The sequence below is a fragment of the Apodemus sylvaticus genome, chromosome 1 (genome assembly GCF_947179515.1).
Source record: "Apodemus sylvaticus chromosome 1, mApoSyl1.1, whole genome shotgun sequence".
Lineage (NCBI taxonomy): Eukaryota > Metazoa > Chordata > Mammalia > Rodentia > Muridae > Apodemus > Apodemus sylvaticus.
In genome coordinates, this window is record NC_067472.1 from 90,178,356 (window position 1) to 90,200,401 (window position 22,046).

General features: G+C 40.0%; 1 protein-coding gene across 9 annotated transcripts in view; it reads left to right on the forward strand.

Moving 5' to 3' along the window:
- Sox6 (SRY-box transcription factor 6) overlaps positions 1-22,046 on the forward strand; it is a 449,973-nt gene that overhangs the window by 137,441 nt on the left and 290,486 nt on the right. For all 9 annotated transcript variants that reach the window (XM_052200776.1, XM_052200792.1, XM_052200801.1 and 6 more), the window contains exon 3: positions 20,704-20,911. In XM_052200776.1, the coding sequence (XP_052056736.1) occupies positions 20,704-20,911 (208 nt within the window). The remainder of the gene's footprint in view (positions 1-20,703; positions 20,912-22,046) is intronic.

Here is a 22,046-nt window from a genome sequence, read left to right on the forward strand (position 1 = left end):
TGTGAACATCTCTGTGATAGCTTGCAGTGACCCATATTTGTTCTTATATGTAATTATTTTCCACAAAAGTTTTAAGTGTAGAAAGGGCATGTGAGCCTAGGTATTGTTAGCAAATTTCTCTGTAAATTACATATTTTGCAGGGCCAGGTGTGTTGCAAAGATTGTCTTCCTATGTAGCTACTTGTATCAAATGAATGAGTTGAGAGGTGCAGGCCATACTATGCTCTCCTTCTAGTACAATTTTATTCTTTTCCTTTTTTTTTCTTTGCTTTAGAACATAATTTAAAGAGGTATATCACCATTGGCCATGGGGGATTGGAATGACTACTCAGTTCCAGATACAAAGACTATTTGTGATAATATCAGGTTTTTGTTCTAGTGGAATTTACATAGCACCATGTCTCAGAGTCAGGCAATTCAAACAGTGAGGAAGATTCAGTGAGGGGAGAATGACTGAATAGAAGGAAGATCTTTCTTTTCCTTTTTTTCTTTCTTTCTTTCTTTTTTTTGTTTTTTTGTTTTGTTTTGTTTTGTTTTTCAAGACAGGGTTTCTCTGTGTAGCCTTGGCTGTCCTGGAACTCACTCTGTAGACCAGGCTGGCCTTGAACTCAGAAATCCACCTGCCTCTGCCTCCCAAGTGATTGGATTAAAGGCGTGCACCACCACTGCCCGGCAAGATCTTTCTAAAGACGAAAATTTTCAGCTGAAATTTGAAACAAGTCAATTGTACAGAGACTTGGGGATGATAAATGTAAAAGTACTTACAAGTATTAATAAGTAATAAGTAACAATTAGTACAAAAATCTTCACAATTTTTCATATTTTACAGTGTTTTGATTTAAAAATATGTTTTTATTTATCTACCTTCCTGCCCACCACCTCTCACCAATTCCCCCTGACAACCACCAATCCAGCTCCTTCCTGACTTCATGCCCTCCTTGAAAATTTATTATTATATTAATATATAATCTTAATAGCTCACTGAGTTCAACTAGTGCTAAACAGACATGAAAGGATGTAGTACCATCCTCTGGGGGACAGACTACCGATCAGTAGGCACATTCCCTCAGAAGAGTGAATCAGCAGCTTCTCACTGTCAATGGGTTCTTTGATAGAGTCGGAGCCTCAGCTGCCCCTGGAATTTTCACTGGCCTGCTCTCATTCAGGCCTCATACAGATAGCCATCACTGATGGGGGCTGATGTATACACTAGCCATGTTATGTCCAAAAGGTTCCGCAACTCTCCTCCTCATCCTGTGTCTCTTACATACTTTTTTCCCACTCTTCCATCATGTTTCCTAAACCTTGGATATGGTGAGGTTGATATAGATGTCCCATCTATGACTGAGTTCCTGAAGTCAGCACTTTGACCAGTTGTTGGTCTCTGCATTAACTATTTACCATCAACTGCAATAAGAAGCTCCTCTGACCAAGGTTGGGAGCAACACAATTATATGGGCATAAACATAATATTAGGAGGGCAGTTTCACAACCCTCCATTTAGCATTACAGCCTCAGTAGACTTCCCCATTAGACTCTATGATCTTTCTTTTTTTTTAATATTTTTTTTATTTGATTTATTTTTTTATTTACATTTCAAATGATTTCCCCCTTTCTGGCCACCCACTCCCCGAAAGTCCCATAAGCCCTATTCCTTCCCCCTATTCTCCCATCCACCCCTTCCCACTTCCCTGTTCTGCTTTTGCCCTATACTGCTGCAATGAGTCTTTCTAGAACCAGGCCACTCCTCTGTTCTTCTTGTACATCATTTGATGTGTGGATTATGTTTTGGGTATTCCAATTTTCTAGGCTAATATCCACTTATTAGTGAGTGCATACCATGATTAATCTTTTGAGACTGGGTTACCTCACTTAGTATGATTTTCTCCAGCTCCATCTATTTGTCTAAGAATTTCATGAATTCATTTTTTCTAATGGCTGAATAGTACGCCATTGTGTATATATACCACATTTTTTTTGCATCCATTCTTCCATTGAGGGATACCTGGGTTCTTTCCAGGTACTGGCTATTATAAATAGGGCTGCTATGAACATAGTGGAGCACGTATCCTTATTGCTTGCTGGGGAATCCTCTGGATATATGCCCAGGAGTGGTATAGCAGGATCCTCAGGAAGTGATATGTCCAGTTTTCTGAGGAACCGCCAGACTGATATCCAGAGTGTTTGTACCAATTTGCAATCCCACCAGCAGTGGAAGAGTGTTCCTCTTTCTCCACATCCTCGCCAACACCTGCTGTCTCCTGAGTTTTTAATCTTAGCCATTCTGACTGGTGTAAGGTGAAATTTCAGGGTTGTTTTGATTTGCATTTCTCTAATGAGTAATGAAGTTGAGCATTTTTTAAGATGCTTCTCAGTAATCCGAAGTTCTTCGGGTGAAAATTCTTTGTTTACCTCTGTACCCCATTTTAATAGGGTTATTTGGCTTTCTAGGGTCTAACTTCTTGAGTTCTTTGTATATATTGGATATTAGCCCTTTATCTGATGTAGGATTGGTGAAGATCTTTTCCCAATTTGTTGGTTGCCGATTTGTTCTTTTGATGTTGTCCTTTGTCTTACAGATACTTTGTAATTTTATGAGGTCCCATTTGTCAATTCTTGATCTTAGAGTATATGCTATTGGTGATCTGTTCAGGAACTTTCCCCCTATGATCTTTCAAGTCATGGACTTTTGACCAGATTACAGTATCAGACAGAAATACCTCTTATGGAGCAAGTCTCTAATCCAATCAGAAAGAAATTGGTTACTATCACAACAGTCATACCATGATCACACCAAGTGGAAACATCTTTTTTGGCAGGTTGATGCTGTAGCATGCAGGGTCCAGTATTGGGAAATGTCTTTTCTGCCCCAGTAGACTGAACAGCACCTTCTGGCACGGTGAAAGCTAGCCATTAGGAAGAGAGTTTCCTGATCAACTTGAAATTTCTTAATGTCCTGCCATTAAAGTGCATAGTGTCTTTAGCGGTTAGTACAAACATCTTTCGGTTAGTGTATTTGAACAACAAAACACAGCAGTGGCTGGAGAGGAGAGATGGAATGATGTGGAATGAAATGAAGGAGGCAGGCAGAGGATACACATCACAGAGTCTCAAAGTTTCTAATGAAGTGTTTGAACTTTGTCTCAAGTGGAAGAGTGTGCCCTTGGGAAATTTTCAACAAGACAGTAATAATGCTTTATTTAACTTTCTAATAGACCACATTGTCTACTGTGTAGGTACAACTGGGATGAGGCTGGCAGAGTGAACAGTTTTGGATGCTGTCCATTGAGAACATGAAAGCAGGAGCTTAGTCAAAATTGAGTGAAATAAAAGAGGCCAAGGACCAGAGACATGGTGATAGACATACACTTTCCTGATCAAACCATGGTGACTTTGTGTGACCATGAATATGTGGTGGGACACCGATGATCTGTTCTCCTCTGTCTTTATGTGTAGAGTGCATGTGTGTATGCAATGTGTGCAGCTATATGTTTGGGAATGCACACATGTATATGTTTATGGAGGACCAGAGGCTGATGTTGGTTGTCTTCCTTGATCACCTCCCACTTGATTTACTGGCTCAGGTCACCCAGGGCTTGCCAGATTGTCTAATCTGGCTAACTAACTTCCCCAGGCTCTTGATTCAGGAATTTTGTAATTACAAACTGACCACCTTGCCTGCCTGGCTTTTATGTGAGTCATAGGAATTCAAACTCTGTGTACTAGGAAGTGCTTTATCCATTAAGCCACATCCCCAGACAAAACAGGGTCTTTCTTGAAAAATGTACAATGTGACCATAAGATTTAAAGTAGGGCCAGGTGGTGGTGGCACACTCCTTTAATCCCAGCACTTGGGAGGCAGAAGCAGGCATATTTCTGAGTTCGAGGCCAGCCTGGTCTACAGAGTGAGTTCCAGGACAGCCAGTGCTACACAGAGAAACCCGGTCTCAAAAAAACAAAACAAAACAAACAAACAAACAAAAAAACAAAAAAAGATTTAAAGTAGGACTCATGCATATATACCCTTGTGCATGTACATTCACAATCATATTAATATTTAGGCAAAATGTTATTACATATTTTTGGGGTTGAACTATTCATCTAATTAAATAGAAAAAAGTTACATTGTATCCTCAGCCCAGAATGTCTGAACCTCTTATTTTAGAGATGCAAGTGGAATAGCTTTTCTTGCTTGTATTGGGACTGTAGTTTAGGACGTATAATTTATCTGGTGCTGATTACTTGCAGCCTACCATAGGACTGATGTACATCTTTTATAATCCTTGATCAATCTATGAAAAACTCAAAAAATACAGAAAAGAGCAAGATTTAGATTTTCATTCTTTAGAGAAGTTTTAAAGTAAGATGTGAAGATTGTTCTCTGTCATAATCAAAAGTAATGCTGATAGCCATGTTGGACCACCAGACAGTGACCAGGAGCAATGCTTCCTTGTTTGCCAACTGTCCTACCTCTCTGCCTCTTGCTCCAGCCAAGCAAAGTTGCTAGTCAGCACTTGGGTGTTTTCTGTAGTTCACGTGGAGTCATAAAATGTCTGGTGTGGACTTTGTACCATTTCTCGGAACAGAGCTGTTGTCATTGTGTGATAGCATAGTCCAGGAATTCTCACTGGGGATTTAATCTTCTGCCACACTTCATGTTGTGACAGACTTTTAGAAGATTTCTCATCTTGCTTTTTTTTGAAAGATTTAAGAATATTGAATTGTTGCCAAGGTTTTTTCTGTGTACATGTGAGAGAAAGAGATTTAGTTATTTAAGATACTAGGTACCACCTAGATGAATTTGATTTCAATACATTTATCAGGGTTATAATTCAGTAAGTGTGGTTCACTGGTCTGACTAGTCCTCATACCCAAGGGCAGGTTGATCTATGTCTACTGTGTGGTATCTGATCAATATCTGGAGCCCTTGGGAAAAAACTCAGATTTGGTTTTTTTTTTTTTTTTTTGAGACAGGGTTTCTCTGTATAGCCCTGTCTGTCCTGGAACTCACTCAGTAGACCAGGCTGGCCTCGAACTCAGAAATCTGCCTGCCTCTGCCTCCCAGAGTGCTGGGATTACAGGTGTGCGCCACCACTGCCTGGCTGGGAAAAATGCCATTCAGAAAATGGCAATATTTAGGCTTCTTGAGAAATTTAGTTACTTCTTGTCTTAGTTGCTTTTCTTCTGCTGTGACAAATCACCAAGGCAACTTATAAAAGAAACAGTTTCACAGGAGTTTCAAAGGGTGGGCCCATGACCATGATGGCCAGAAACATGGCAGCAGAGAGAACTGAGAATGATATGAGCTTTTGAATTCTTGGTGCCCACTGTGATGGTTTGAATATGAATGGTCCCCATAGGTTCATATCGGGTTTGGAAGGTTTAGGCATGTGGCCTATTTGGGCCTTGTTGGAGGTGTGGCTGCACAGTAGGAGGTAGTTTTTGTTTTGTCTTGTTTTCCCTAAAGAAATCCCCTAAAGAACTTGGGACAAAGCATTCAAACATATGAGCCTTATTCAAACCACCACACTACTATTCTCGTTTTCCAATTTTGAAAATTCAACTGGGTAGTGGTGGAGCATGCCTGTAATCCCAGCACTTGGGAGGCAGAGGCAGACAGATTTCTGAGTTTCAGGCCAGCCTGGTCTACAGAGTGAGTTCCAGGACAGTCAGGGCGATATAGAGAAATCCTATCTCAAGAAACCAAAAAACCAAAACAACAGTAACAAAAAAATTCTTTCATTCAACTTAGAATTCAAACGTAGGTGTTGATTAGGGGAAGATGTCCAACTGTGGTCCAGAAGACAGCAAACAGTATTATCTAGGAAGAGTTCCCTTTTTCCACAACTTGGAAAACAGCATACACAATACTGTCTCTTTTTATAAAAGTTATCTCAGAAATTTAATCACAAACTTAGTCATAGTTCATGCTATAGAGCAAAGCCCCATTTTGCATTTTGCTCTGTGGAATTTGTTAAACCTTGCTGTGGCAGTGAAATAGGAAACTTGTTCCTGTGTTTAACACTCTGATACTCTACTGTAACTTTCATGCCTGGATCAGGCCTTATGTTTCCTTTCTGTTATATTTCTTCCATAATACTCTAAAAGAGTTTCTCAAACCTTGGCCAATTAAATAAAAAGGGAAAAGGTTATTGGAGCACTCCTGAGGAAAGCTTTGACACTTTTGGAATTCTGAGTGGCCATGTCCTACTTTGTCCTATTAGTGATGACATAGTTCTTTGTAAAAACACTTTCTGGAAAAGGTTTTCTTCTTGCCTGGCATATAATCAAAATCTTTATCAGAAGCAGAAACATGAGCTGCTCTGCAATGGTTGACTTCCCCTTGGGCACGAAGGGATCAGGTATGCATGCTGATTAGCACAATCCAGTCATTAGCATGTGATTATGTGGGCTACATATTGAACACCTGCCAAAATCTAAGTATCCCATACTTTGCTGTATCCATGCAAAGACTTGTATTTCTTCTGTGTTTTGACAGTTTGAGGAAAATCAGTCCCTGATATCTTTTCTGTCATTGTAATAAAACTGTGAATACAGTGTGTCTTTAAGGATCTAGGCTGTGCCACACTCAACTCACTTTGTACTTTGTATAAGCTTCAGTGGCTGGGTTTGCAGAGCACTGAGCCCCATCACTGATGTCACTTGTCATTTACACATTTCTACCCAATCATGGGGATTGTCATTTGGGTAATTTGGCCATCTTTTCCTTATTTTTTTCTAATCAATTTTATGTGATTTGTTTCTCTATGAATAATTTTCTTTTCTTTTTCTGCATGCCACTAGTGTGTGTACATGGTGCCCTTTCCTAGGTTGCTGGTCTTGTCATCTCACGATGCTGCTCTTCCCTAGGTTGCTGGTTTATTGTAGAGTTTATCTTGGAGTTGCACTTCTACAGAGTAGAAGTTGTACCACGATAATTATTTAAAACAAGATTTGATTGCAACAGAAGTTGGTGTAATCTGGCACAGAACAAACAGCTTGAACAGGATGATTTTCAGGTTTTATTTTTTCTGATGGATTAACATATTTGAATGTAGAAGACTTTTACTTTTAAAATAATCCTGTTAGAATTTGTTGTTAATCAGTGGGGGATTACTTCAGGACATGAATGCTTTTCTACTTAGAGTAGAACTCCATAGTGGTTCCAGTCTGCAAGTGTTTTGGGTCCATGTATACATTCCTTCAAAGTTCTTCACACCATCCCTTCTTGCCTGGCTGTGGGCACTTCACCAGAATGAAAAACAATAACTGGAATAATGAAACCTGCACATTTGTGATGTTCTACGGAATGAGCTATAGAAGGAAGGGTATGGGCTGAGTGGCATGTATAGATTTTCAGTACTACTTTGAATATTTAGGGGAGCATGAATTCCCTCTCAAGGCCCTTTTGACTGATGGGATGGGATGGAGAGAACAGTGGTGGCCCTTCCCTGCTTTGTAACCACAAGCTAGGACTGTTAGGTTCTGTCTTCTTTAATTCCAGTGGAGCTGATTTTTTTCCAGGAAGGCAACTTTCTACCTGCACCATTCAGAGAAAAGCCTGAAAGGCTCTGACGAGGACTGAAGCTTCTGCATCAAGTAGGAGAGACCTCACCCTGGTCTCTCCACAAACACATCCAATCTTCATTAGACAAGCCTTCAATAAATGTGTCTTAATCACTTTAATATGCAATTATTCCACCATTTGATTGTCCTCAATTAAAAGTTTTCCTTGTTTCCCAAGAGAGGTGTAACCTTTTAAAAGAACAACTCTAAGCTATTATTCCCTTTTGTTAACATAGCCTTCCATGAGATAACATTTATTATATTGTAATATTAACCTTCTAACTATTATTTTGGTGCTACTACATTCCCACGACTGCTAGGCGTTATTTTCTAAGTGATGCAAATTGAATTCGATATTATATCTTTTTATGAACTACATTCTTAGATCCAAATTGTAAATATAAACCTTCGCTAATAAAGTCTTAAAATCAGGTTGAAATTAGAAATGGATATTTATGCATTCCATTTATCTTCTTTATATTTCATTAGCACCCTAGAAAATGGAAAATCTATTTTTAAAAAATGATTGGAAATTATTTTGTAAACTTTGTTTTTATCATTACTTAACTCCAAGTTATTTCTACTACCAGTGTGTTGAGAGTAGCTTGAATATGATATTCTAAAAGTCATCTAATTTCTGATAGGACTTATGTCCTTTCAAACACAGATAGATTAGAGCCTTGTCACAAAAGACACTCACTGACATGAAATGCCTGCACAACGGAAGAATTAGAACACTTAGAGGACAATTATTTTTATTTTAGACTGTGTGTGTGTGTGTGTGTGTGTGTGTGTGTGTGTGTGTAGTTGTGTGTGTGTATGTATATGTATCTGTGTGGGTATCTTGTAATTATTGAGAAGCAGCTAGGGTGAAACAAATCAAGGACTCCACTACTTTTCTGCTGAATGAATAACTCCACAAGTATGCTTTCAGTCTACAGGTGGTTTGAACTTATGCATATTTTCTTGTACCGAATTCTTCAGTTAATTTCTTCTCATCTCCATGAAAAATTGAGGAAATTTTTGCTGTTGAATTTATCAGTAATATTTAGCTTTCAGCTGTTTTATTTTGTACTTTTTCATTTTGATAACACCTGTTTCATTTTGCACAAACACTACTATACTTTGTTTATAATTTGAATATAATGGTTTGGGCTGCCCTTTTTAAAATGGCAAAATAGGTTAAGGAATGAATCTCAGTTTTTGGTATTTGAAAGTTCCCTCTCTGAGAGAAAGTGCAGGCTGGTTATGTGGTTGTCAAGAAAGGTAGGTGAAGGCTTATTGCCTGAGGTGGGGAAAGGCAGAGAGAGCTTCAGGCACTAGGGAACCTGATGGATAGGTTAGACTTCCTGCTGCTTTGTGTCTATGTTGGGACATTTAATGCCTAGTTTTCTCCCTTTCTGCAAATTCAGGGATAAGTCTGTAGATGTGTATGTATGTATGTATGTATGTATGTATGTATGTATGTATGTGTATGTATAGATGTTTTATAACACCGTAGCATCTGGAATCATTTTTAGTCTGCTCATATTTTGTTCTCCTTGTAGAAATTGAAATCAGAATGCTAAAGATGTTACATATATTTTCCTAGATTAATACAAGTTTCCTGTTCAGCTCATTGTAGGTATTTAATGTTTTAGAAAGCCATTTGAAGGCTTTTTCAGTGAAATCCTCAAAATTAGAACATGTACTAGGCAGAATCCAATGAAGAGAGATTGTTGGGCTGATAGAGGCCTTGAGACTCAGTGAGTATAGTGTGTAAAGTGTTCCATCCTGTCATTTTTTTTCCTAGATTAGCTTGGCCTTGAAAGGTCTTCTCTGTTTGTAGAGAAACATCTTTATTAAGGTTCAAACAGATCTAGCAAGCCCTAATTGGGATCTGGTACTTTTTAATGTTAAGATGGGTAAGGTTTGAGGAATATGACCTGAGTAACTTGTCTAATTTTAAGCATACCAGTTGTCTTGCTGGTTATAACAACCACAATGATAACACATGGTTAATTTTCAAACCACCCCAATGTCTCTCAGATAAAGGAGAGAGGAAAACATCTGCCCAGAGCTTAGCAGGAGGCAATAGAGTTGACATTAGAGCAGACTTTGAGAAAAAATTGTGGAACCTTAGGCCTTTCCACACAGTGGACCTGTGATCTGTAAGAACTTGTGCAACATGTCCAACTTTTGCATAATTCTTCCCATATCCAGTGCCTCAGATTGTCAAGAAAGGGGGTGGGGGAAAGGGTCATTTCTGGGTAGTGGAGCCGTTCTCCCTGGTATGACTGGGAGGGGACATGCCAGAAGGCTGCTACCTTACCAAAAGCCTGTGTTCATCTCTGCCACTGATTTGTCATATGACCTTAGGAAAGCCACTCTTAATTCTTGACTTGAATTTCTTTATCTCAAAACTGAAAGATTTGAATTGTAATTGCCAAGTCTCAAACCACTTTTAACTCCCTGATTTCTGAGTTGAAGTATTTTGGGCTGGTTCTGCCTGGCAGCACTGTTAGCACCTGGTGACATTCTGAGTGAGTGACTGTCTGAGAGGGATGATCTGAGCTGAGTAAGCCAGGAGCTGAGCCTTGATAGTCTAACCACTGGCCTGGCCTCTGAGAAGTTTACCATTAGGCATCCCTGCCTAGAACTGCTTACAGTCCACTACCAAAAAATCTACTGAGTATTGCCATCTATGAGACTTCCTGGCCATGGCATTAGAACTTCAAACCATGATACCTCTGAGACATTGATAGATAGGGTGACTTAATTCTTGTTTAGTCAATATTCAGGTTGCTCAGTATACTACTCTAGGAGAGAGAAAAAAAAATCCCCTAATGAATGAAGGAGCCAATCGCTGGGTGACTAGGCAGGCTGCAAGGATCCGCCACCGGAGGGATCAGAAATAATAAGGCTTACAAGATTAGGTTTTAGTTGTTGCGCCCAGAAATTGAGTTATCATTGTTTCTGAACTAAGTTTTGTTCATACCACGGCTCATCTGGGTTCAAGAGAGAAAGGTACTGCCAAGCGTGGGTTTGCCTGAGGTGCTCCACAAAGGCTGTGGGAGATTTGAAGCCAGAGTTGGCATGGTAACGATTCACCAGTGGGAACCTAGTAAGGTGGGTGGAGAGACTATGGAGTTCAGAGTCAGAATCTCCACGAGATAAAAGCATGTCAGAGATGCCGAGTCTTCTGTGGGTCTAGAGAAAAAAAACCAAGCTATCATATACTTCAGGGATACTAATCACAATATCTGAACTTTTTCAAATTTAATTTTATTTTTCTGTGAGAGGGTCTTACTCTATAGCTGGCTTGTAACTCACTATATAAGCTTCAGACTTATGGAGATCCACCTGCTTCTGCCTCCTGAGTGGTAGGAGTAAAGTTCTGCACCACCTCTTATCTATCTATGAACTATATCTTTATGAAGAAGTAAGGGAAGCTGGGATGTTTCCCCGAGTTTGCCAAAAGTAAGGTGGAAAGGTGATATGGTAGCTGTGTGTTGTATTGAAAGTGTTTCAATGTGAGTTTTTTATGGGACAGATTCATAGATTGAAATAAATTTTATATTCTTATAAAGAGAAAATTTGTCAACTTCCCAGAGATGAAATAGACTGTTTTGGGAGACAGTGAATCTTCCATGAAGAGGGAGATATTTGCAGAGAAGCCCCCCAGTTGATTGTCAGGGCTTTCTACCGCTGCCACCAATCCTGCACCACCTCATTAGTGCCTGTAAAACTGGCACAGGTCTGAGAATCCTATGCTTAATCGTGCATTTAATAACAACCCAGTGCAGTCAATTCTTTATTGGTGGTACTATTGCTCCCATTTTAGAGAGGAGGAAATTAATGATAAAGAGTTTAAGTTGTCTGAGCTTAAATGAATGAATAGTAGAAAAGCTGGGAGTTAGACTAGAAAAACCTTGCTCAATTGCCTGTACCTGAGTTAAGGAGTTTATTATTCCATGTGCTGCACAGGGATCCATGCACTGGCTGTGACTAGAAAACTAGGATTTTAAGGACGTTAGTATGAAAGGGTGACTCTATGACGACAACACAAGGTGCTCTTAAGAACTTACCTCCACAATTTCAATTTTGAAGATCCAACTTTTCTGCGTGCCTGCCTGCCTGCATTGTCCCTCCCTCCCTCCCTCCCTCCCTCCCTCCCTCCCTCCCTCCCTCCCTCCCTCCTTTCCTTTCTTCTTTCCTTCCCCCCTTTTTTCCTGTATATACACAAGCTTCCACTTACTATATGTCATGATAATGAGGCAGTTTAGAAAACTTTTGGGTTTTCAATTCCTGTGTTAGACACTTACTCTTCAACATGATTAAGAAGTTAAATTCCTTTAGAATAGATAGAAGTAGGGTCCACAAAGAGACTTGAGGTCATGGTGGGAACTTTCCAGGCAGAGGAGACTGATTCCCCTGACACACTTGTCAATGCAAACACAACTTTTTGTTTCTTTTTATTGCATCAATTTTAGTTGATATTTTATTGTTTTTAGCATCTTTGTAGGTATTGAATATCCATATCAATCACTAGAATATCCAGTTGTTAAATATCAATAGAATATCCAGTATACTTTAATAAGTTGGGTTGATTATTGATTTGGGTTTCTTTCAAATGAGTCTAGGTATGGACTGAGAATAGTCATTGTATATTGAATGGTATTGTATCAGAATTCAATAGCAAATCCATGAGCTAGGATGTCAGTAAACCTTACCTTGAATGTGGCAGGACTCACCCCAGTCATAATGACTATTGAAGAGGATGCTGAGAAAAAGGATTCATGACTGCTGGGAGTGCAAACTGGAACAGCCATTGTGGGAATCAGTTTTGGAGGCTCCTCAAAAAATTAAAAATAGAACAATCAACTGACCATACTATTTCACTTGCGGACAACTGCTTAGAGAACTCTGCCTGTAAGGGAGACATTTGCACCTCCACGTTTACTGCATCTCTACTCACTGCAGCAGGGAATTGGAACCAATCTAGTTGTCCATCAGTAGATGAAGAGGTAATGAAATCTGGTACATACATGAAACAGAATTTTAACTCTGAAGAAAAATTAAATCTCAAAAATTTCAGGAAAATGGATGGACTTAGAATATGTAATATTAAGTGAGACCACTCAATCATATAAAGAAAAAAACCTGCATGTTCTCCTTCAAGTATGGATCTTAACCTATGACACATGCATGTATATAAGTAAACAAATGTGTGTGTAGAGTATAACATCTAGAAAGGAGAATAAGAAATAATATGTAGCATAGTTTCTGTAAATCCTTTTCATTATCTACCTAGGTATAACATATATTCAGTGCAAAACAATTGGTATGGGCGAGTTACCTTAATGTGAGCTCTGATTGACATTTTTATTTTCATTCCTGTTTCTCTAGGTTTTCATTTTCCATGGTACTAAACCAAGTCTTTTACACTTTAACCAAGTTTAACTATAGAGTGAGAAGATTGTTAGAAGTATGTGTAATGCCAGAAGTTAGTAACTCTGAGACTACCTAGGAATTCTGATTTACTTTTTCTGAATCTCAAAGAATAATGCACCATGAATTTAAAAACATTGAGAAACTTGTTTTCCTTTTTATTTACTGTGTGTTATAATTTTGATTATATCATTGATGATTAATAATCACATTTTTTTTTCATTCAAATATACATAATCTTTAGGGAGGCTTTAGTGCTCGAGAATGAAGGTGAAGCTGTGACTAGTAATGGACATCAGAGTCTGGGGATGGAGCTGGGGTGGTGGAGGTTTTTTAGCATACAGAGCCTGGGTCCAGCACTACACAAAACACTTGTGGTGCTATAAGTCAGCATTCTCAGCACTCAGGAGGCGGAGGCAGGAGAATCAGAAGGTCAAGGTCATCTCTGACTACATAACAAGTTAGAGGACAGACTGGGTGGGATACATATGGCCACATTTCAAAACAAAAAATAAAAAGGAAAGCACATTAAATTGACAATGTATAAAGCACAAAAATGGATGCATTTCATTTAATTTTGCTTATGTGCTTAAGGGAAGGTAAGAGAGGCTAATGAATACTTTGTCCTGAGAATCAGATTGGGCAGCTGGTCACTGAGTTGACTGGTGCTGTGACTTAGGCCATTTCTCAAGCCTTTCTTTCAGTGGCAATGTCGGCAACCTGTTTATAGTTCTCCACTCCAGGATGTTATAGGCAAAATCCCCATCCTGATCTCTGCTCTCCAGCTCCCATCTTTGAGCACCATGTTTGACTTTTGCAGCACTAGTCCACTTCCTTCAGCCTGTGTACTGCTGCCCATCCACATTCCTCACAGAGGTGTGGTAGCAGCCCAGCTGACTCAGAGCCTTGAATAAGGGAGGAGATAGCTCACTTGCTTGGAGGATAAGTGCTCACTGATAACATTCCTAGAGAAAATCTAATTGCTAAGGCTTCTGGAGTTTTGTGAGGAGCCAGTACTTGATGCATTCAGCTTGAGAGCAAAGGGTATAATGTAGTTTAGGCTCATTACTCCACTCAGATGAATTAGTATGAATAAAATCCTAAAAATAGTGCCAGTGGCTATCATGACAGTATTCAGAAGAGACAAGTGACACAAAGCACATGGACAAAGGACATTTGGAAAAGAGTTCCTGAATAGCTAGTAGTGGGTACCATATGAAATCCTTTATAAAGAACTGACTTCTCACACCAAGTACTCGAGGATGTAATTATAGCTCTATCCTATACAAAGGTAGTCTAGCTTCCATCCTCGAGACTGTGAGAAAACTCCATGACTCAAGGACTGAATAGAAAACTGTGACTGACTTACAAGGTGTCAGTGAGAGCCTTCCTACGACTCTCCCTGAGAAGCCAGGCTAGAGAGGTCACACAGTAATAGAGGAAGGAATGAGTCCTCAAAACTCTAGCCATTCCAACCCAGAGTTCTTTGAAGCATTCCTGCTCAGGTACTGCACCTCTAAGCAAGACTCTAATGTGAGCCGGCCATGCACAGACTTAACTGCTGCATCCTGAGGGACCCTGAGGCAGAGCCAGCAGTTCTGAATGTTGATATAAGTACTTGAGTTTGGAAGGATTTTTTTATGGAATGGCTTGCAAGCACTGCAACTTCCGTTTGCTAATTCTCGGGTTAGACTAGTATCAAAAATACACTTGCAGCCTTTTAGTGGGGAAATCTTCCTTCTGGAGAGAGATGTGTGGGAACAGAAAGGTTTACAAGGTGGGCTTGTTTGGAAGTAGAGCATGATACTGTTGAGGTGACTGTTTTACAGGTGTGTGAGTAGAAAGAGCTTTGGGTTTGGGGTCAGAAAGTCTGTATTTAGATGTTCACCTACCAGCTCCATCCAAGTGACCTGGCAGAGATCCTCTCGCTGAGGGCTGGCTTGCTTCCCACTCAGAAAAAAGATTGGGAATTCATTATTTAGTGGAATATTTTTAGAAATATATAGAGATTAGAGTATACAGGGGTCTGGGAATTATGTTAAATGAGAAATGAGATGGGAAAAGTAGACAGAGCACACTGGGATACTATTACTTGATCTCTTAAGATATTTCTACAACTTTAATATGGAAGAGGACATCAATTGATGTTGCAAACTTTTGGAGGACAAACAGGAACTTATGTAATAGAGTCAGTCATTCTGCTGCTACAACAAAATTTCATTGACTAAAGAACTCAAACAGTACAAATCTGTTAATACCACAGAGCTCTGAAGGCAGGTGCTATGGTTTGGAGTGTTCCCAGTGTCCATGTTTCAAAGGTTGACTCTTAGCATGAGGTGATGTTGTGAGGTGTTGAGAAGTAGAACACAGTGGGAAATTTAAGTTATTGGAGTTGTGCCCTTGAAAGGGATTGTGGGGAACTAATATTGGTCTTTCTCTATCCCTCTCCCTCTTCCCACTCTCTCTTTGGTCAGGCTTTTCCCCTTAAAATGTTTTCAGTATGTTCTCATCATGATATGTACCACAGGCCCAAAGTAGGGTTAGGGTTTAGAGGTCATAGACCAAAACCACTAAAGCGATAAGGCAAAATGACACTTTCTTTCCTATGAGTTGATTTATCTCAGATATTGGTTATAGTACTAGAAAACTAAAGTACTCAGAAAGTATAAAATCAAGGCACCAGTAGTTTCAGTCTGGTGAGACTTTCTCAAGCTCAAGATGGTTAGAGGGTGTCCATTACTGCACCTTCTAGAAAGAGGGGGCCAATTAACTATGTCCTATTGTTGAAAGGGAAGGATGACAAAAGGGCCTAGCTTAGTTGCCAACAGGCTTTTTGGGTCACAAATTTCATCCATGAGGGCTTTATCCCCATCAATAATTATCTCTCCTCAGGGTCCCCTTTAATACTATGTTTAGGAAACACATTCTACCTTAGAAGTTTTTGGGAATATATGTATATGTGTATGTGTATATATATATATGTAAGTATATAGTTTTAGCCCATAAGGATTCTCTTGTATTATCTGAAATTCTTCAGTTAAAGATGGAAGTGGCTGCTCTCTGGGTAGGTTCAGGGAGATCATAACAAGGGGACTCTGGAGATCCTCTAGCAGACAGGGCTTTAGGCTCATAAGTGAATCTCTTCCACTTCTTTTAAGTGTCCAACTCAAAAGTAACTTGTTTTTCTGTGTTACAGAAATAGTCTATTCATAGATGGAAAAATTAGAAGACCAGATAAATAAATGTTTTCTTTTAATTGTTACTTTTGGTGGAACCATTGAGGAGACCAAGAGGAAGCAAGGCCATTGTAACTTTTTGTGGTGTGTGACAATGGCCTGCTCACTGAACTACTTGCTCCTGGCTTTTTGTGGTACTCCTGTGAGCACTCATGTGACTTAGTAATTGTTTCCCAAAGAAAGATCAAAGGAAGAGAGTCAGCTCCTGCCTTGTTTTTTTTTTTTTATAAAAATCTCACAACTCCCTAGATTTATTAATTTTGTCTTTTTTATATCCACATTGCGATGTTAAGGCAAACTACAATTTAAAACTTTACAAAACTGTTTTTGTAGTGTGTGTGTGTGTGTGTGTGTGTGTGTGTGTGTGTGTAGGTGTATGTGTGTGTGTGTATGTATCCTTCCATAGGTCAGGGTTGATACTGGGTGTCTTCTCCCATCTCTCTCCACCTTTATTTCCAGATGGGGTCCCTCATTGGATCTGTAGCTCACCCATTTGCATAAAATGATTGTCCAAACAGTTGCAGGGATTGGCTTGTCTCTGCTTCTCTAGCAGCTGAATTCTGACTGTCTGAGACCACCCTCAGCTTTTACATCAGAGTGAGCCTCTGAATTCAAGTCTTCATGTTTGCACAGCAAGCATTTGTTACAGGCTGAGCCAGGTCTCCACATAGATTTATTTTACTGTCTTCTCAGGGAGCAATCTTGCCTACAGGGAGGTCAGGACTTATGTCTCAGAGCTACCATACTTTTGTTCCTGAGGTCATGCCAGGGCTACAGAAAAATCTTTGCACATATTTCTCAGTTGGTTTGGCTTAGAACCTGCCTTGTCTTTTTTGTTTTGTTTTGTTTTGTTTTTGTTTTTTTCTGCCTTGTCTTTTTATAAAATAAACTATACTTTTATTCCTTAAGAAAGTTTCCATAAAATGATGTAACTCTCTAGAGTAGTTTGAAACCTTTTGTCAAAGTTTCTTTAGTTCTCTCTCTGTATATTTTCCCTCTACTTTGACTATATTTCCATTGGTAAGTACACACAGAAATACAGTATTTTAAGACTATAACTTTTCCCTACCTACCCCAACTCATCTCTTGCCCATTCTCCTTCCAGATTCATGCCATGTACTTCTTTAAAAATTTTAAAAAATGCTTATTTTACTTGGCTGTGCACACTGCTAAAGAAAACTGACTCCCCTTCCTTCAAAAGTGATTCCTTACCAAGTAGCCCTTCCCTATCCATGATATGGTGTCGATGGATTGATCTCATGCAGACCTTGTGCAGTACCATAGCTGCTCTGAGTTTATGAGCGTGGTGCATGTGTTCTATCCAGAAGACATTGTGGGGCAGCTGTCCTCCCTCACCTCTGGCTCTTACATGCTTTCTACCCTCCCTTCTATGATGTTTTCTGAGTCTTCCTGGGAGGGACTGTGATAGATCTCTCTCTCTCTCTCTCTCTCTCTCTCTCTCTCTCTCTCTCTCTCTCTCTCTCTCTCTCTCTCTCCTCCCTCTTTCTCTCCCCTCTCCTCCTCCATCCCTTTCTTATTGTCCCTTATTTCCTTTCCTCTTCTCTCATTTGGGGTTGCTGCCATCCTATGAGAAAAGATTTTAAAGATAGCTTGTCAGTTTTACTGACATGAATTAGGGGCATATCTTCCTTCACAAAAATCCCAGTGTTTATGGAATTTTATTAAGTTTAAAACTGATAAGCACATCCCCCTTCCCATGTTTCTAAAGGTCAGGATAAGCACTTTTGTTTCTACTTCAGCCTCTCATGAATTTACTCAATGCCTTTGTTGGTGTCTTGGCAACATATGAGTAGTCTTGTGGCTTTTGTGAAAGAAATCGTGACTTTGCAGCCTAATGTTCTATACTTGTTAGTGTAGAGGCACTTTGCACAGATCATGGAACAGAGGACAGCATGGGTCATCACTGAAGTAAAGGAGTTCATGGTTACTGTCTTTGGTATAGACTGACAGCAATTATATTCCATGGCCATAAAAGAAAGAACACAGGCTAACAGATAAGCGATAACCAGGACTGCTTGAACTTGAGCCTGAGGGACAAATGGCACTCCATGCATGGAGTGCTAGTCTAGAGTGCCTCTCCAGAGCCTTTCAGCCTCCATCTGACACCTGTGAGAGGACCTCCATTCTAGTCAATGGAGTCACTCATTGGCAAGCAGGTTCCTGGGACAGAATTGTCCCTCAGCCCCTCTTAGCTTGTGCCAGGGCTTTAGTTTTGATTTTGGGGCTATATGAGCATACTTTGCATCTGAGGGAAAGTGAAGGATGAAGAATCTAATGATCATTACCAATATCACAGTCACAGTGGCACTGCAACTGTGTTTCTGAGGACTCTGTTTTCACAATGTGGAGATTGAACCAAGTGTGCTAAGGAATCAAGGCCTAAGCCCGGCAGGCACAGCCCAGAGGGGCTTCTCAGCCTCTCTCCACAGATGCTTAGCTGAGATGCCGAGTCTTCTATGGGTAACGGAGAGGTCTAGGTGAAAGATAAAGAACTCTAGACCATGCCTCACCCAGTTACCTTGCCCCTCAGATTTCAGCATGTACACAGCCCCTCTGGCATTGTGCTAGCAGTAATATGAAGGCAGGGAGCAGAAGACTCATCATCACACTGCTTTAAACTGTTTGATTGAAATTCACACCACACGGTTTGTCTATTAACACAGACCATTCAGTAGGTTCTCTAGTAATCATAGTATTTAAGTTTATCGAGGGTCAGATCAGTGCTACTAGTCCCAGTGCTGTATCTGTCCCTTCCTCCAGGCAGCATCTCTGCTCTGGGGCTCAGCACTGTGCCCAGGGGCTTTGCAAGTGCTTTGCCATCTTCTGTTCCCTTTCTCCATATGAGCAGTGGCAGCAGTGCCACTGAGCACAGCCACTGTTTCCAGCACATGGAGACTTGCTGCTTTAGCTCCTAGGTCCCCATGTACCGACGCTGGCTTACTAGCCTCCCATTCCTTCCAGCACTAATTTATTTCTGTTACATGTTCTTGGAGACCAAACCTGGTGTCTTTGGCATGCCAGGCCAGAGCTCTGCCTCTGACCCAGCTCCAGCCCTCCTTCACTCAAGCTGGCAAGGCTGCCTTTGGAAGAAAAGAGATTAGGAGCCATTAGAATTTTGACGTTTCTGAAGACTAGACATTTCACAGGTTTTTTGTTTGTTTGTTTTTGTTTTTAATGAGGAAAAGAATATTTTTGTTCAGACAAGGTATTTGCATGGATACAGCCATGTAACAATTGCCTCCAATCCTTGGTTCTTAATTTTTATAATTATTATTTTAATTTATTTGCATGTGTGGGTTTGTGACTATGGATATGTGAATACAGGTGCCCACAGAGGCTACAGACACCAAGTACCTTGGAACTGGAATTGTAGAACTGCAAAATGAACCATGTCGGTGCTGGGAATGGAATTCTGGACTTCTACAAAAGCAGTGTGCACTATTAACAGCTGAGACATTTCTCTATCCCTGATTCTCAGTTCTTATTTGGAGATACAAAACTATTTCCTTTTCTAAAAGCTTTCATGTGGTGTTTGTATTTTACCTAAAATTTGCTCTATATCTATGGATGGGCCTCCTAATAGTTAGCAAACTTTTGTATACTAGGAAGTAATTCCCGTGCAAACATTTCTGCAACGAACAATTTACTGTTGTTAATGACAGTTTTTAAATGCCATGTGAATGGCATGCTACGGCACGCTGGAGCATCAGGAGCAAGGCTGAGCGCTGGACAGGAGCTTCTGGGACTGTGGGCATGTGTGTAGCTTGCACAAGTTGGTGTCCTACAAACACCGACATGCAGAGTATGGAGACTGCTGACTGACACAGGTCTAAACATTTACCTTGTTTCTAGTGAGTAGTGAATGTTGGGCATTGAAACTAACTTCCACTATTTCTAAAGTTTCTGAATGGGAGAAAACGGTTTTTTTGTTTGTTTGTTTGTTTGGTTAGTTGGTTTTTGTTTTGTTGTTTAGATTTTTTGTTTTTGTTGTTGTTGGTTTTTTGTGCTATGTATATATTTTGGTCTGTGGGAAGAGTATTGCTGATGAAAGGACCTAGTTAGGAAGAAAGACTTCACTAATTCTTATACTGGCCCAGTGAAACTGAACGCTTATAAAGCAAAGCATGAGTGAATGAGAAGCCAAAACGTCCAGTTCTGTTTTCTTACCTCAAAAATGGAACAGCTCAAACCTGGGCTTTGAGTTTAGTTCCTTTGGTGATTAACTGTTTCTTTAAAGTTCAGAATTGCTTATCAGATAAGCAGTTCTGTTTGTCTCACTGAGTTATTTTATTTTGTTAATATAATTTATTTGATCTAGTGACAATCATGAGCTATTCAACATTTAGGTATTTTTTCTTTTCTGTACCTTTCTTTTCTTTTTTTCTTGGTGGAATGGCTGGGGAAAAACCTACATATTAATGACTTTTGCAATCTCATTTTATTTTTCTAGGAATCAGAGAATAATAAGTTATGTTCCCTATATTCCTTCCGAAATACGTCTACCTCACCACATAAGCCTGATGAAGGGAGTCGGGAGCGCGAAATAATGAACAGTGTTACTTTTGGAACCCCGGAACGCCGCAAAGGGAGCCTTGCCGATGTGGTGGATACGCTGAAGCAGAAGAAGCTGGAGGAGATGACTCGGACGGAACAAGAGGGTATGTGGACTTCCCCTCTGGGCTTTTTTTCCCTCAGCCATAGCAAAATAACCAGGATCTCAAGGGCCAGAAGTGTCTATGTGTACAGCAAGCTGGGAATAGTCACTCAGAGGTTACTATGGTGACAGCTGACTGAAGTCCATTAGGAGTGCTAAGCAGATAGACCCAGTTTTCTCAAAACCTGTGCTTTTTGTTTGTTTCTTACAATACCCCAAGTATTAGAACTGACCCTAACCATAACCCTGGAAAAAGATAGCAAGGGAATTTCCCTAACTACAGTTTTAGTGATTTTTCTCTTATTTCCTTTTGGCAGACAGTTTTTTGATATGTTCCATTTAAAAATGAAGTAAACTTTTTTTAAAATGTATTTCTCTCCCATTTTATGACTGTTACCCATTTAAAATTTCACATTCACCTGAATGTTGGACTAAGGTGGAGAGCTGCCAGTGCTCTGCACCGATGGGCTGCAGTGCCTGCTGCAGCCTTCGGTGCCTGCCGCAGCCTTTGGTGCCTGCCGCAGCCTTCGGTGCCTGCCGCAGCCTTCACGTTCAGCTTCTCTACAGGACCCTTGGCAGACTCAGCATTTAAACAAGACGCGGTCATCACAATGAGTGTGTGCATGTGTTCCTTATCTGAGTGCTTCAGGCCTGACCTAGCCCTGTATTTTTCACTAGTGAAATTTAGACCTCAGTGACACTCTAGGGAACTTTGATTAGCAGGTAGTTCCTGTCTAGTTGGATTTTATTCTTGTAAAGGCTTGATGTACATCTTTTATTGATATTTGTGGAACTCTGACTAAAAAGTCTCGCTTACTTTCTTGTCCTGGTCATCAGATTGCTGGCATGTATTTGATGCTTTTGATGACCCATGCTACTCTGAAGTAACTTAGGAACTGCAGCCTTGTCTGACATTTACTCTTCCCAAAGCTCAGTTTTTCCAAGCCACAGAATTCTAAAGTTGCTGTGGACTTTGTATTTAACATGGCAGGTGAAACATTTTGAAAAATAACCCAAACAATGAATATGAAGGTTTCTTATAAACTGCAAACTATGTGGATTTGAGATGTTCCTGATGATTATTACATTATAATATTAATTATTCCACTGCGCTTTGATGTAATGATGCCTCTGGAGAC